Below are 16,991 nucleotides of genomic sequence, written 5' to 3'. Positions count from 1 at the left end.
GTTTAAACAACAGATCATCTTATTCTGCCACACAGATGAGTTAAGTATTTGGCACAAACCACTGATTTTAATTTGTACAACCCTTCATCCTCTAAAATCTCTGAAGTCTAAATAATAGCCACAATGGAGAGAAACTCAGACATGCCTGATTGGAGATCCGGCCGCACCTCTGAAGGTCGTTTCCTAAGGTCATGGCGATTGTGGTGGCGATGGCAGGGGGCGGGCTTGTCTTCAGGCTGTTACAAGTACAGATAAGTTGCGAGAAGGCCTGGAGAAGGTCAATCCTGAGTTTTACAAATTCACACTGAAAACTTAAAGGATTCAGTGGTGTGCTGGCAGCCTGGAATAAAGAAAGAAGTTTAGTACAAAGTAACCTGCCTGCTACTCTAGATTCGAGCAAACCTAATATAAAAATGCCCAGGAGAAAGATGCGCTTGAACAGAACATGAACAGAGTTTCCTGTCTTTTCCCCCTAAAGCACCAAATAACAGCAGCACAGCAGCATAACAGTTATTGATTTATACAGCATCTGCACTGCGCTGGGATTGTAGGAACCTGAAGATGAGTTAGAGCACGGACATGCACGGAGCACATGAAAAGCTGCACCTTTTCAATGGGGGACTTGAGCATCCAAGGATTTGGACATCTGTGGCTTTTTGAGTGTCTTAGAATCGTCTTCCCGGAAGCCATGGGAGGACTGCATTTGTCAGTTTATGCACAAGTCCTAATAACACTGATGGGTAAATAACTATACTACAATGAGAATGATCTAACATCAGAGAAACTCACTGTTGGCAGCATCGCCTGAGAACTCTGTTGGTATTCAGAGGGTCCTCGCTGCCTGCACTTAACACGCAGCTTGCTAAATTATCACCAAGACACCACCTCTGAAAGTTAAAGATATTCTCATCTCCCTCAATCTTACCACTCTCCTACCTTTCCAATCTGCGGCTTCCATCACCAAACCATTACCAGTGTGCTGAGAAGTTAGGCAGTGAGGAAAAGAAGGCAGTAAAATGTTTCTAGATAGCCCCACTGCCTCAAAGCCGCCTTCTAGCCATAGTAACTAAAGAGGTTCTGAGCTGACACTGTAAAGAGAACACACAGATGTTCAGGGGGAACATCTGCACAAGAGGGAAGTCTGCAAGAGCACAGAGCAGCAGCCACAGAGTGGGGAGTGGCTAAGCCCCAGCAGCTGCACAGGTGGAGAGCTACCACAGCCTCCCACTGTTCAGCAAGCGTCCTAGTGGAAGTGCAGCAATGTGTTTTCAATACAAGGCACACACTAGAAATGAGCTAATTTAACAGTAAATGGTAGGTACATCCTCTTAAAGATGGCTTTTGCAAACAGACTGATGTGGCTTCTTAGTACATACTACATCCCACACCATTCTGTTAGCAGGAAAGCTGGGAATTTGAGCTGGGTTCTAGGAGTCAGTCACAGTATTTCCGTCTGGTTGAGCTGTACACTGTCCTCAGTGGAGCTCTCAACTTACAAATGACAGACGGAGCTTGTACAGCTGCTCCTGCATCCTCTACGGAAGCACACATCTGCCTGCACCCTTCTCCAATGGAAAGGACCCTTGAGGCACTGTGTGCAATGGAGAAATAACTATCCTAAATATTTGACTGTGTTGACCTTTTCAACCTTTCAATATTTTGTTCCAATTATAACTTGTATTAAGATACTAAAGAGACTATTTCAACTGTTTTTAATGTCTTAGGTTTGATTTGTTCTTGTAGGAAGATGGAAGGAGATCCTCTATTTCCTCTGCCTCTTTAACTGCTACTTGCAAATTTAAAAAGACTTATTAATGGGCTCATCTGAGAGATGGCTCACAGCACTGGCTGCTTTTCCAGAGGACTCATTCACACGGCGGCTCATGACTACATGTAACTTCAGTTCCAGGGGTCCAGACATCCTCTTTTAGCTTCCTTAAGTATGCATGTGATCCACAGACATACATGCAGGCAAAACACATAAAATAAATTTTAAAACTAGCATTTTTAATTAATGTGTGCATGTCATGTATGTGTAAGTACCCATGGAGGTTAGAAGAGGGCTTCAGATCCCTTGGAGCTAGAATTACAGGCAGCTGTGAGTCACCTGATGTGGGTGCTGGGAAAGAGACTTTGGTCCTCTAGCAGGGCAGCAAGTACTCAACAGCCATCTCTCTTACCCCTACCTACTATTTTATACAGGATGAAAAGCAATGTTCATGTAGAACACACAGAAAAGAACACATCGAAGAGCAGTGTTCTTCATGGCTAAAGCATATTACAGGTCACGGTGCCTAAAGGATGGGAGATGTCTGTGTGAGTCTTACTAATGTCAAAGAGAGACGACAGGATATCATTTACTTTTCTCAACACTGGGGCTAAACCTGAAATGAGCCGGGTTTTAAGGTCAGCAGATGCAGCAAACACTGGGAAAAGTCAAAACTGCCCGCAAACGCTCCCCAGGAAAAGGAAAAACAAACTTCCTTTCACCCTGGGCCGAGGTTACCAGCTGGCAGAGCAGTCCCAACTCACTCCAGTGGCTATTTCCTCCCCACTATTTTTTTTCATGCTGTTTTTGTTTGTTTCTGCTTTTTGTAAAGTTATATTTGTGTTACAGATCTAATTAGGCTAAAAAAAGAAACCTGATAAAGGTATGAATGTTGATGTATGAAAACAGTAACACAAACTTGTTATTTTAGCTACTTTTAAGTGTGTTTGGTTATATAAGTAGAGTAACCTTTCTTACCTTGCAGAATTGGAACTCTGTATTCATACCCACACTCTCCCCTGCTTTCTTTCTTTCTTTTTTTCCAGAGCTGAGGACCAAACCCAGGGCCTTGTGCTTGCTAGGCAAGCGCTCTACCACTGAGCTAAATCCCCAACCCCACATCTTACTTTCTATCTCTGTGAATTAAGAGTATGTGCACCCTCATCCCTTGTAATGAGGGGATGGAGCCAGGACCGTGTGCACCTGCCGGGCAATACTCCCCAACTGAATCACAGACCCATCTCCTTAACATATGACATTCTTTATTTCTACAAAGCAAGATCCCTCTACTATAAAGCATTACAATAGGAATTAAATACTGCATTGCTAATGGTACCTAAATAAGGATGTAATGAGCACAGAGTTTTGAACCCTTTCCACTTCTCTCTCTTCTTTCTGCTATTTTCTTCTGGTGTGGTGTACGTGTATCTTCTTTTCTTTTCAAAAAGGGTCTCGTACTGTAGCTCGTACTGTAGCTCACGCTGGCCTGCAACAACTCACTAGGCAGTCCAGGCTAGACTCATACATAGGACAACTATCTTGCCTCAGCTTCCTAAGTGCTGGAATTACAGGGATGAGCCAGCACATGCAGCTTCCTAGCTCCTGTTTTTATCTTCAAAGAATACTGGTTGGCGTTTGGCAAGTTTCTGTAATGTGCTGAATATAGTAATTCCATTCAATAGGAGAAGAACTGAGGTCCAGAGCCCTACCTCAGGCACACTGGACTAACAGGGAATCAAATCTCAGTCAAATCTTATCTGTCAGTCAAGTGCTTTCTTCCTAAATAAAAATCCAATCTTCAATTTCTAGCAAGCCTCAGTAACTACAGACATTATACAAAACAAGAGTGCTAAATAGTTAAGACTTTCCAAAAAACTATTTACATCTACCTCACTATTATGTGAATCTATCTGCCTAGCAGATTTCATTTTTTAATAATTTTATTTTTATGTGAAAGTTTTGCCCACATGCATGTCTATGCACTGTGTGTGTGTGTGTGTGTGTGTGTGTGTGCGCGCGCGCACACACACACCTAATGCCTACAGAAGCCAGAAGAAGGCACTGGATCCACTGGAAGTAGAATGACAGAGGGCTGGGAGCCACTATGTGGGCACTGAACATCAAGCCCCGTCCAGCACTTTTTTTTTTTTTTTTTTTTTTTTTTCGAGACAGGGTTTCTCTGCGTAGCTTTGCGCCTTTCCTGGAGCTCACTTGGTAGCCCAGGCTGGCCTCGAACTCACAGAGATCCACCTGGCTCTGCCTCCCGAGTGCTGGGATTAAAGGCGTGCGCCACCACCGCCCGGCTCCGTCCAGCACTTTTTACCACTGAATCGTCAATAATCTCCCATTCTACATAAACTAGAAAAATCAAATGATTTTACTGATCCAAACCAGTAATTTCACCTTTGAATGTTCTATGGTAAATTAGCCTGATAAAATCATAACAACCTTTCCGTTCTCAGAGCATCAGGAGGGAAGTGCCAGTCAGTGCTGCCCTTGAAAATGGAGAGGCTGCTCAGGGCTTAGCTGGGGATGGGGTGGGAGGGAAGGACGAGTGGGGATGGGGAGGATGTGCAAATAGGCCCCAGCTCAATAAATATAATTTTCTAAGTTGTGTCACAATGCTTTGAAAATGTTTAATGTTGAACACATAACCTCTTCACTTTTAGGGAGAACTGACCAACAGAAAGTACTATTTTTAGGTAATAAGTTCTTATTTAGGTATGCAGCTCATTTCAAGAAACTGGTAAAAATTTCAAGAAGAAAAATTAAGGGTCTCCTTTCTGCATTCCTTTATTGGCAGACAGAGTAAGAGCTGTAGGTGATTGTTAATTTGGAAACTACAGAGGGTTAAAACAGTGGCACCTTAGAATTTTCAACACTTTTTTTCTTATTATAAAATAGCAGTTCTCGGGCTGGAGAGATGGCTCAGTGGTTAAGAGCACCGACTGCTCTCCCAGAGGTCCTGAGTTCAATTCCCAGCAACCACATGGTGGCTCACAACCACCTGTAATGAGATCTGGTGCCCTCTTCTGGCCTGCAGGGACATATGCAGACAGAACACTGTATACATGATAAATAAATAAATCTAAAAAAATAAATAAATAAAAATAAAAAAAAATAAAATAGCAGTTCTCAGCCTGTGGGTCATGACCCCGTTTTTGGGACTGAATGACCCTTTCACAAGAGTCACCTAAGACCACTGGAAAACACAGATAATTACGTTACGATTCATAACAGTAGCAAAATTACAGTTATGAAGTAGCAATGAAAACACTTTATGGTTGGGGTCACCACACCATGAGGAACTGTGTTAAAGGGCCACAGCATTAGGAAGGTTGAGAACCACTGTTATAAACAATGACCAAGCATTCATCTACCATGCACAAGGCTCCAGGGTCAAGCCTTCACATTTCAAAACACCCTGCAAACCTCTACTTAGTGAGCAGCCAGACAAGAGAGGAGAACGGGCCTGTGCTTGGTGGTGGCACTGGACCAGGCTGGCATCTCACCAATCGAGGATCTGGAAGAAGACGACTATGCCTACTCCACTTACTCTTCTGCCTGGATTCAGCAATTGTCTGTATGTGTGGTACCCAGTACTTCATAAAAAATAAAACACAAGCTTTTATCAACTCAAGAATACTAGCAAGAGTTTTATTTCTGTGCACATGTATTATTCTGATATTACCACCAGGTCTCACAGTTGTCAAAAGAGAATAACCCAAAGCAGGATAGCCCCCACAGCATTCACCACGACTGGGAGGACTCACTGTTAAGGAGGCAATCCCTTTGTGGTAGAATTTCAAAGACTCAGCAATGCAACCAAGCGCCGAACTGAAGCTCTCCTCCTGCAGCCCGGTCAGACACTGCTCGGCGTGTGAGAACTCCTTCAGACTGTTCAGCCAGAAGTAGAGGTGCTCGGACGCGACCTGAGTCAGCAGGCTCTGGTAGAGCTCGCGGGCCATGTCGTGGTTGCCCTGAGAGAGGAGGCGGCCAGAGGTAAGGCTCTACATTCGAAACTGTTACTTCATCAAGCAGAAGAAAAACTCAGAACAAGCCCGAATATCGCGTCTCAGATTAGGTAATTCCTCGAGACAGTCTAAATATTTATTTATGACATAACGCCTCAAGTCTTTACTAAATAAAACAGTTCCAATGAGAAAATAAATGGAGTGAATTGTAACTCAAGTCTAGAATGTTACTCTAAAATACAGAAAATGTAAGTACTTGTGTGCCATTTGCAGGAGCTATTTAGGGAGGTGAAGGGAACTCTAGGGTGGAGGGGGATGCCATCCAATGACTTGGAGGCAGAGACGCCTAAGACTCCACTGTGTCAGCACCAACACGCCATGCCATTACACGGAGCAGTCTGGCCAAGTGTCCTCTCTATGGAAGATGGCAGAAACAGAGTACCCGCTTCAACCACCAGAGTCATGCTCCTCACTCTGTTCTCTGCACTTTCAACCCTGGGTTTCTGGACCAACTACGATTTGTATTTCTTAAAACACCTCAATGATCAGGTTGGAGAAAGAATGGGAAGAAAAAAGTGTGCTGATAAGTAAGGCCAGAAACAGCAGGGAAAGTGGCCCTGGGTACCACAACCTACAGCAAAGTAGAGTGAGTCTAACAATCTCCAAACAGTGTGCACCGCCACGGACTTACTGAAAAGCTGAATACAACAGACCACTGCTTATGAGGAAAGTTAGGTTAGGTCCTTTCTTTTGGCATTCTGAGAGCCCATGGGTAACAGGCACTTCCTGAGAATGGCCCCATGGGCTCATAAGTTTGAACACTTGGTCCCTAGGGAGTGAAACTGTTTGAAGAGATTGTGAGAGTTAGTTGTTGGGTAGATGTGTTACTGCGGGTGGGCTCTGAGGTTTCAAAAGTCATGCCAGGCTCAGGGTCTCTGCCTGAGGATCAGGATATAAAGCTCTCAGCTACTTCTCCAGCACCTTCTGCCTGCAGCCACACCTCCTGCAATGATGATAATGAACGAATTCCCTGACACTGTCAACAAGCCCTCAATCGAATGCTTTCTTTTGTAAGAGCTGCCTTGGTCATGGTGTCTCTTCACAGCAGTAGAACGGTGACTAAGACATCTTACTTTGGGTTCTGACTGATAATGACCACATCATTTAAGGTGACATCCCACCAAGCACCACCATTCAGAAGGGAAGCCCATACCATTCTGGAAGCCTGCCTGGCAATCCGGTATACCGTCCACCCACTGGAGACGCTTTCGAGCTGCTGCTTGATTACTGCCTTTACTTCCGCCGACAGTGCTTTCTGGCTGGCTACAAAAATCACAGTAGCCAAGCTTACCTAACAGAAAACAAGTAAGAAAGACATGTAACTTTATTCAAAGACAAAGATAAAAATTAGAGATTATCAAAACAGAATAGAATTTAGGGCCAATGACATGGCTCAGGAGGTAAACATGCCTGCTGCCATGCCTGCTGCCCTGAGTTCAATACCTCAGACCTACACGCTGGAAGGGAAGAAGTGACTTCTGAGAGCTGCTCTCAGACCTCCCACGTGCAATGTGCACACCTACACAAAGTAACTGAGTAGGCACGATAAAAAGGAACAAAATGGGTTTTCTGTTGACATTATTTCATTTATCATGTTTAAGTCATTATGCAACTTATTCCATTAACTCAGATCACTATTTATAAGCAAGTAATTAGAAAGATGCTCACCACTAAAAACAAATAAATTATATGATCACACAGTGAGATATGTCAGTGAAATGCATAGAGATCACTAAAAATTACTAGCAAGACAGGCAAACCATGAAAGCTGAATTGTAGCATAAGGTTTACCCAGAGTTAAGATATGCAAAGCAAAGCATGGATCACTTAGGGGTACACACTGAGGTTATCCAAGTACAGCACACAAAGAAAGATGGTTGTTTCCCCTGGGAGGAGGAGGAGTTGAATAGGGAATGAGACAGTTGACTTTAACTGTCAATTGACTATTCAGAATCCCCATGTGTGCTGGTTTTATGTCAACCTGACACAAGCTAAAGTCATCTGAGAAGAGGGACCCACAATTGGCCAAGGCATTCTGCAGCGTGAGAGACCTTAGAACACTCAACCCTAAATGGGACGTCTCCTTCAAATCCCTCCCCATGAGGCTCAGTGTACCCTCAGAAGAGAAGGCAGAAGTGTAAGAGCCAGAGGGGATGGAGGACACCAAGGAAACAAGGCCTTCTAAATCTGCATGATCAAAGCTCATATGAACTCAGAGACTGAGGAAGCATGCACAGGACCGCATGGGTTTGCACATGTCCTCTATCATATATATCATGGCTTCCAGTCTAGTGTTTTTATGCGATTCCTGAGTGTTTGAACAAGTGGGTCTCTGATTCTTGTGTCTTCTCTTGGGCTCTTTTGCTTCTACTTTTCTGTCCTGTCCAACTCCAATGTGTTAGTTTTTATCACATCACATCACATCACATCACATCACATCACATCACATCACATCACATCACATCACATCACATCACATCACATCACATCACATCACATCACATCACATCATTATCCCTTAGAAGCCTGTTTATTTTCTAATGAGAGACAGAAAGGGAGTGGATCTGGGTGGGAGCAGTGTTGGGGAAGGAACTGGGAAGAGTAGAGGGAGGGGAAAACACAAACAATATATTATGTGAGGGGAAAAAAAATCTATTTTAAATAAAACAAAAACAAACTTGGCTAAATGCTTCTTTGTATCATTGATCCCTGTTGTGGTCACTGTATGATGTCACTCCCATGACCATTGCCACTGAGTTCTCAGGATAGTCATTAGTGACAGCACATGGTGAAGTGGATGTCCATAGAGGCTTGAGTAAGTAAGTTCCTTCTGCTTCCCCCACACCCTACTTGATAGCTTTTCATGGACTGTACAACAATGAATGCTCAGCCTTGGAGACTGCCACTGCCTCTGTTCCTTCCTAACTCCTCCATCTTGGTATCAAGACATAAAAGCCTGAATTGAGTGACAAGCAGCTAGAGAGGTCCTGGAATGGAAAACTAATCTGGTTGAGTTTATGTTCACTATAGAATTTTAAACATTCTCTAAGTTCACAATGGTGTTTTTGTTTGTTTGTATGCAGTTGAAGTTACCTTTGAACTCCTAACACTCCAACCCTCCACCTCCCAAAGTGCTAGGATTCTGAGCATGTTCCCACCATGCCCAGCTAAGAAAGTTGTTTTAAACCTAAACTAGATGTGGCTTCTAAAGCAAATGAAAGTACAGGCTCATTGTCTCTTTTTGAAATGCTTGTGACCAAATGAGCTTCAGATACTGGGAATTTTAGCATAGACTTTGCTCACTGAATGTCCTTACTCAGAGATCCATGCTGCTTAAACATTTTGGGCTTCTGGGCAGCTCAGGTACTAGATTCCTAAACCAAGGAGGTTGGTTCAACTTGTAGAAAAAGCTCCTGGCAGCTGGGTCCAGCAACTCACAACTGTAATCCCTGCCAGCATTTGTGAGTTTGAGGCCAGAGAACTGTCATGAGTTCAAGGCCTGCCTGCGCTACATTCAGACCCTGTCTCCAAAGAAAACAACAAACAATCAAGAGCTACTGGGACTGTTTTATTTGTAAATAGTTTTTGTGGTCTGTGATGGAAGCCAGGGCCTTCCATAGGCTGGGCAAGCACTGCACCACTGTACTGTCTCCCTAGACCTAGTGACTACTTTAACCTGCCATTTGCTTTTCAACTGAAGTTTAACAGTAGTGCTGGTATTGTTAGGTTCCCAGCAGACTGGCTCCTAGTCATTAAAAGCAGTTCCTTACCAGAAGTTCCTGTTGCTTGTCTGTGGCTGATCGTCCAATTAGCTTGTAGAGCTCCACGAGGTCACCAAGCATTCCATCACCGAGGACTGGTAGCTGCATGGCAATGGCTGCCAGGCAGTGGCACATGAGGATTCGGGCAGTGTCCTGAGAACTGTGCAGCTGAGTCAGCAGAGTGTCAACCACTGACCGGCTCAAATGGGGCCGGCCCTTGGCCAGCTTCACCATACAGTTGAGAGCAATCTGCACACCAAAGAGAAAACACACTGGCTATCAACTGAGCCTATTAGCAGAGTGACTGCCTAGTACCATCACAGATACTTCATGTATGATTTCAACAGTGGTCTCACCTCACATTTTATGAACTCTAAATATATTTTAATGGTTTCTCTACTTAAGAAATATGAAAATGTCTAGGCACTATGGCACACACCTTAAATCCCAGCAATCATGAGGTAGAAGCAGATCTCACTATGTTTGAGACTGGCCTGAACTACATATGAGTTCCAGGACAGCCAGGACTATACAGAAAGACCTTGTCTCAAAACAACAACCACCTTTTTTAAAAGACAGACTCTAACTATGTAGTTTAGCTGGCTTAGAACTTACTCTGTCTGTAAGGCCAGCCTCAAATTCATAGTGTGGGGAAAGGGGGACCCTCATTCACTGTTGGTGGGGTTGCAAACTGGTCCAGCCACTGAAATCGGTGTGGAAAACTCTCAAAAAGCTAAAAATAAATCTATCATATGACTCAGTTATAGCACTCCCTGGCCATGCCTGAAGGACTCAATACCCTACTCCTTGGATATTTTCTCAGCCATATTCATTTCTTCTCTAGTCACAAGAGCTGAGAATGGATAATAAAAATGTGGTACATATACACTACAAAGTACTACTCAGCTGTAAAGAATAATGAAATCTTGAACTCTGCAGGTAAATGGCTAGAACTAGAAAAGACCATATTAAGTGAAGTAACTGAGACCCATAAAGACAAACACTGCATGTTCTCTCTCATCCTAGGCTCCTAGCTCCAAATCTTCAGAATGAGTTCATACTCTGGGGAAACTATAGAGAAGATAGCAGGGGACAAGTGATCTGATCAAGGATAGGAAATTTCAGGAAATCCTGAAATAGGAAAAACAGGGGGTGGGGTCTCTAGTCAGAGAGAAGGGAGATACAGAAGAGAGAAGAGGTAAAGTAACAGCCTCCCCGGGGAAAAGCACACCAACTGGTTACCTAGTAACAAATGGCCAGGACTGAAAAGATACATACAAGTAACACTATATGTCAAGGGAGCAGATCACATTTATATATTTAAGAATATATATGTATACACATAAATGCATGCAACAACAATGAAAATAAATAAAACAAAACACTTAAATAAAACAAAACAAGGGGGCTGGAGAGATGGCTCAGTGGTTAAGAGCACCGACTGCTCTTCCAGAGGTTCTGAGTTCAATTCCCAGCACCCACATGGTGGCTCACAACCATCTGTAATGAGATCTGGCACCCTCTTCTGTATACATAATAAATAAATAAATCTTTAAAAAAAAAAATAAATAAAATAAAAAAATAAAACGAAACAAAAAACCCTATAATACATGTAAGTGTGTATAAATATACACAGCTTAAATGAAAATTTCTCAACTTGGCTGATAATACGCCTCCAAGAGGCAAAGACTATCTAACAAAACTCCAACACCAGGTACAAGAAATCCTCTTTCGAGCTGATGGTCAGGGCTGTCCAAGAAACTCCCAAATGACCTTGGCTGCATCCTGGAGGTGGAAGGTAAGTCCTATTGCTGAAGACACCATGCATCTCAGACACAGGGCCCAGAGGCCCCTGAGCTGGAGCTGACCTGAAAGCCTCCTCTCCTGAGGACCAGCTTTCATGGTATCAGAAGGGACCAGGCAAACTTCCAAAGTAGGGAAGCAACCAACAGTCCTCCTCAGCTACGATACCTATGAACCACAGCAACAACCAACGTGTACGATACACCTAGGGTGCAACAGTGGTGTGCTCACCTTTTCAGTACCAGTGGTTCTCTAGTTAAACGTGAGACCCTCTCAACAAGAAGGAGATCACGCCCGCCACTGGAACCCAGCCAGCTACCCAGAGCTAGTGATGTCATCTATTTTGGAGGAGAACCTATAACCACCACTTTACTAACTTCTCTAACAGAAAGAAAAAACAACAAAACAAAACAAAAAACCCATCAAAATGCAGAGTGGTAGAGCCCAGCCTCAATGGATACATCTACAACTACCACACCTAGAGCTCAGAGGACACTGTGGAAGAGGGCAGGATAAGAGCTAAGTGCCAGAGGATCAAGGAGTTGCTATGAGAATGGTATCTCTTAAAAACGTCAGAAACCACACCCAGGAAGTCTCACCAACATGCCTGCCTAAACATGACCTGAACAAGGACAACAAGAACAGACATGTTCACATGAACAGGGAAAGCCCAGGAGGCCTCAACCATACACAAAAAATTACAGGCACTTAGGGAAGGCTGAGGGTGGGAGGAACAGTCTTCCTCAGAGAAGAGCACACCAACTGGTTACCCAACACCAAATGATCAGTCTTGAAAAGACACATACAAGTAACATGATCATGCATGCAACAACAACGAATGAAAAATAGAGGCCAGAAATTTGAAAGAGAATAAAGAGGGGTATACGGAAGGGTTTGGAGGAGGAAAGGGAGGAATAATGTAATTATATTATAATCTCAAAAAAAACAATAACAACAATAAAGACAGAGCTGCACTATGTAGTCTGGGTGGCTTAGAACTTACTCAATAGCATAGGCCTGTCACAAACTCATAACAATCCTCCTGTCTCTGCCTTCCCCAAACAGTGCTGGAATTGCCAGGCTGAAGATGAAAATTCTTTTTTTAAAAAATCCTTTCTTTTCATGGATATATGTGTACAAGTGTGCCTGAAGCTGACTAGGGATCTTCCTCAATGTCTCTTCCACCTACTCTTTGAGGCAGGGTCTCTCAATCAAACCCAGAGCTTACTGATCCAGCTACTTTGCCAGCTTGCTACAGAGATCCTCTATTTCCATCTTCTAATCTGGAATTACAGGTGGCCACCACATCCACCTGGCATTCAGATGAGTTCTGGGGATCCAACTTCTTGCTTGCACAACAAACACTTTAACTGCTAAGCCATCTCCCCAGGCCCTAAAGGTGAAAATTCTTAAAGGTACTAAAACTTCTATACTCTGGAAATTAATAAATACTTAGACATTAATGGGTAGTAATTTCATCTGGTTTTTATTTCATGGTCTTATCAGGGTTTATCTCAGATTAGAACTTGTAAGAGAGCTGGAGTTCTGCCTGTCTATATTGCCAATGACTACCATAGGAGTCCACAGCAACTTAATGAACACAAACAGCTCACAACAAAACACACCAAGTCTCAGGTTCCTATCTTGTCTTCCTTTTGGGATATCACCAGACAGCCAGTTTTCAAGCTAAGCATGGCACTACATGTTAGTAATTCCAAGACTCTGGAGGGCAGGGGTGGGAGAACTGTTTCAAATTCAAGGTAATCCTGGGCTACATACATAGTAAGTTCCAGATCAGCCTGAGCCACAGAGTGGCTTTTTTGTTTTGTTTTTTTTTTTTTTTTTTTTTTTGGTTTTTCGAGACAGGGTTTCTCTGTGTAGCTTTGCGCCTTTCCTGGGACTCACTTGGTAGTCCAGGCTGGCCTCGAACTCACAGAGATCCACCTGGCTCTGCCTCCCGAGTGCTGGGATTAAAGGCGTGCGCCACCAACGCCCGGCTTGTTTTTGTTTTTTCAAGATAGGGTTTCTCTGTGTAGCATTGGCTATCCTGGAACTCACTCTGTAGACCAGGCTGGCCTCAAACTTAGAGATCCACCTGCCTCTGCCTCTCAAGTACCACTACCAGGCCATAGTGACAATTTTGTTTGTTTTTGTTTTTTGAGACAGGGTTTCTCTGTGTAACAGCTCTGACTGTCTTGGAACTTGCTTTGTAGAGCAGGCTGGCCTCAAGATCCACTTGCCTCTGCCTCCTGAGTGCTACCGCCACCAGGCTGATAGTGACAATTTTTAAAGTGAACGTCAAAGGCAAATGTTTAAGGCAGGGGATGACAACTATTGCCATGGGTTAAGTCTGGGTCCCACTTGTACCAGAGCAGTGACACCACCCCCCCATTTTGTCACACTGCCTCTGCTGTGGAAACGGGCGTCTATGAAGTGAGGTCGTCATCACCTTCACAGTGGACTGAGCACCTGGACTGTCATCCTGACTACAAAGCACCAGAAGGGATTCCAGGCCGAAGACAGCATCCTGCTCCAGTGACAAGAGATCTGGAAGAAAACGTTAAGGTTCAGGGTAATCAGGAGAGGATTAACACACACAAACACAGAGAGAAAGATACATCAAGTCTAACACAGGAGACACAGATATAAGTGTAACGTTGCTGGAAAGGGGAATGAATAATCAAAACATGAATGCCCTGTATGAAAAATTTAAAAATAATTTTATAAAAGCACATGCAATAGTTCCCAAAATATAAAGGTTATCTTCAGATACCCTCTTTAACTCCACATTACTGAAGGTTATAAAGTACTCACATTAAATCACCAGGTAAAGTCATGAAGCCATAAATAAAGAGACACTGAAAAATCACTCACTACCAGTTCAGCTAAGGAAAACACTAGGAGCGGAAACCCACACCCATCAGACAGACCGTGCAGGTGCCCTAAGAGGCAAGCCCTGGTGTATCCTGCAGCTGCAGCACCGCACTGCCAAACGCCTCAAGGTCCCTGGGGCTGTAACCACGACAAGTGACTCAGGTCACTAAGAACATCCTGTAGTTTCCTATACCACATGCAAGAAATGCTTTTACAGACTCAAGTATTCAAACCAACCTAAGTGTGAGAATGTTCCCCAAGTTACTGTGGGACCTTGGCAAATAATGTGAAGAAACACTGGGACTAGGAGTGCACAGTGCTGAGGCAGGAGGAGGAGCTTGTGGCCCCCATAAAGGTCAATGAGCACTGAGACACATTTACTGTTCAAAATGTACCTGCCATTCTTGAATGCAGGCATAAAAAATTTCTAGTCTTACAGTTAAGAAGATGTCGGGAAGATAATAAAATATATCCTCCTTGTTTGTGCAAATCAGCTCAATGTTGCATTTACCTAGAGATGAGTTCTATGAAAATTTAATCATGTTCCTGAGAGCTCAACCACCAAGAGAAAGTACTTGCTACCTGTATAACCTGAGTTAACTTCCAGTTGCTGTGTAGGTGAATATATATCTTATGTAGGCTGTCCCTGCTCCCAGTACCACACACACCACAATGAACAGAGGGAGGAAACAGGCAATGCCCTGGAAGACACTTCAACCCCACAGTGCAGTCACAAGCGCTCACACAGATCAGGCTGCTCTAAGACACTTGCATCAGAACACCACACATCAGTGCACACATGCTAAAAATAATGGACTGAACAACCCGACCACAGGGCTCTGTCCAAGCTGTACTCAGTAGCCATTTAAACTAGTTCTGAGTGCACTTACCTTTCTCTTGACAAGACACGATTATATTAGTTAGCACTCTCACTCCATGAGCTGCGATGCCCCTGTTGCTATGGTAACAGCACTCTTGAGCTAATTTGACTAAATCGGAAGATCTGGGAGAAGAACCTACATTTCCTAAAGGAGAAAAAAAAACAACACAGATTACATTTCATTCATGCAGTGTAAGAACACAGTCACTTGGAGGTTAAATTTCTAGTTAACAGTCTTCTCTACCTCAACTCCATTAATAATACAACACTACCATTTTCTTTTCCTTGGTAGGGGTATGCCACCCGTTTCTCAATGACTGTATTTTAAAATCAATATAGGCCTTTCCCCATAAAAGCATTAATGAAAATTGACTGAGAAACAGTACAAAGCCAAGACAACTCCAGGCTGCATTTCAGGAACTGATGGATTCTCATCCAAATGAATGACACCACTGTCATCTTCCTGTTAGATAAAGCAAGGTCAAAGAATGCTTTGCTTGCTTTTTCTTGCCCCAATTTGCTGGTTTTACCTCAGAAGGTTCACGTGAGAATCCGTGACCGTGACCACACAGCTGTCAAGGACCCGGGATTGTGACTCAACTCTATTTTTATACAAGAGACCAGTTCAAAGACTTCCAGGAGCCATCATCACAGTCACGAGACCAGTTAACCACGTGGCACTCTTCTACAGTATCAGAACTCAGATTTCCAAGTCTGATGTAAGTCCTACACTGCAGATATTTTAGTTTATAAGGCTGAAGCTCTTGGTCTTAAGTGTGTGAGCCTCAAGGAGAATCGGATCTGACTTTTCTGCTCCTCTTATGACTACTGTCCACTTCAGCTGTCTCTCGGCAAGAGGACCTTATTTCCTGACACTGTTGAATATTACAACAGGCATGAGCCAAGCCGGTTCCAGACAGTGTTAAACATATAACCACTTACTGATTGGATGTAACAAGACTAGGTAAAACCCTTGTATTTTAAGATGGACAAAATATTACAAAGCTGAAATTACACAGCCAATTTTTTTCAGAATTGTGGAAAATGAACTCCTAGGGTATAGCCATTCTTTTTCTTGTTCACGTGATGTTCTGTAACTTGGTATGTTTTTCCTCTTAATATTAAAATTTACTATAAGAAAATCTGTGAGAGAGAGGTAGAAAAGCCCAGAGGAAACAGAAATCTCTCCAAATCTCATAAGCCAGCATAAACTATTGCTGACTTTTTAGAATATTCCTTGTGTAACTTTATTTCCCTTTATGCTCATCAATGCAAACTGAATTTTACACACCATACAGATATGTACACAATGGCCAATATCATGCTTTTAAGGCATAAGGTTTTCTAACTTTTATTTTATTTATTATTATTGGTTTTTTTGAAACAGTCTTCTTTTTTTTTTTTGTCACAGACTAAGCCTTGACCTTTATTATTTAAAAAAGCTGCATATTTATTTCGCTTTCTGACTCTAAGCTTGTGCTTCAACACCTTCACAACAATTTTCTGCTCCTCAATAAGGAAAGCCCGCTTGATCCTGTCGCGGACACACTTGGCACACAGGGACCCACCGTAGGCCCTGCTGACATGCTTCTTGGTCTTAGACAACCTCATAAGGACTTTCGGTCTCACAGCCCGAACCCCTCGATGCCTGCCTGGGCACACACCACATGCGGATTTAGGTGCTTTTCCAACCTTCTTGGTATAAAGGTAAACTTTACAGTCCTGTTGCCAGGGGTCCGAGACAGCCTAGTTTTGTCAGAGGCTGTGTTGAAGGAAGCCTACGACGGTATGTCAAACGCTGGACCATTCTGAGTGCCTCTAAGCACCGTCCCCGGAAGAGGAAACAGTCTTCTTATCCCTGGCTGTCTTGA

At 43.3% G+C, this 16,991-nt stretch overlaps 1 protein-coding gene and 1 pseudogene across 2 annotated transcripts in view; both read right to left on the bottom strand.

Annotated features, from left to right (window-relative positions):
- The window catches only part of Ints7 (integrator complex subunit 7), a 60,886-nt gene that overhangs the window by 9,999 nt on the left and 33,896 nt on the right, over positions 1-16,991 (bottom strand). For both annotated transcript variants that reach the window (XM_006972103.4, XM_076548224.1), the window contains exons 9-14: positions 15,131-15,265; positions 13,816-13,913; positions 9,573-9,812; positions 6,956-7,093; positions 5,542-5,748; positions 146-340 (exon numbers count right to left, since the gene is read on the bottom strand). In XM_006972103.4, coding sequence (XP_006972165.1) covers positions 146-340; positions 5,542-5,748; positions 6,956-7,093; positions 9,573-9,812; positions 13,816-13,913; positions 15,131-15,265 — 1,013 coding nt within the window. The remainder of the gene's footprint in view (positions 1-145; positions 341-5,541; positions 5,749-6,955; positions 7,094-9,572; positions 9,813-13,815; positions 13,914-15,130; positions 15,266-16,991) is intronic.
- Positions 16,462-16,942, bottom strand: LOC107402988 (large ribosomal subunit protein eL34 pseudogene; annotated as a pseudogene).

Source organism: Peromyscus maniculatus, chromosome 11 (genome assembly GCF_049852395.1).
Source record: "Peromyscus maniculatus bairdii isolate BWxNUB_F1_BW_parent chromosome 11, HU_Pman_BW_mat_3.1, whole genome shotgun sequence".
Taxonomy (NCBI): Eukaryota; Metazoa; Chordata; class Mammalia; order Rodentia; family Cricetidae; genus Peromyscus; species Peromyscus maniculatus.
This window is presented reverse-complemented; position numbering and strand designations above follow the sequence as displayed.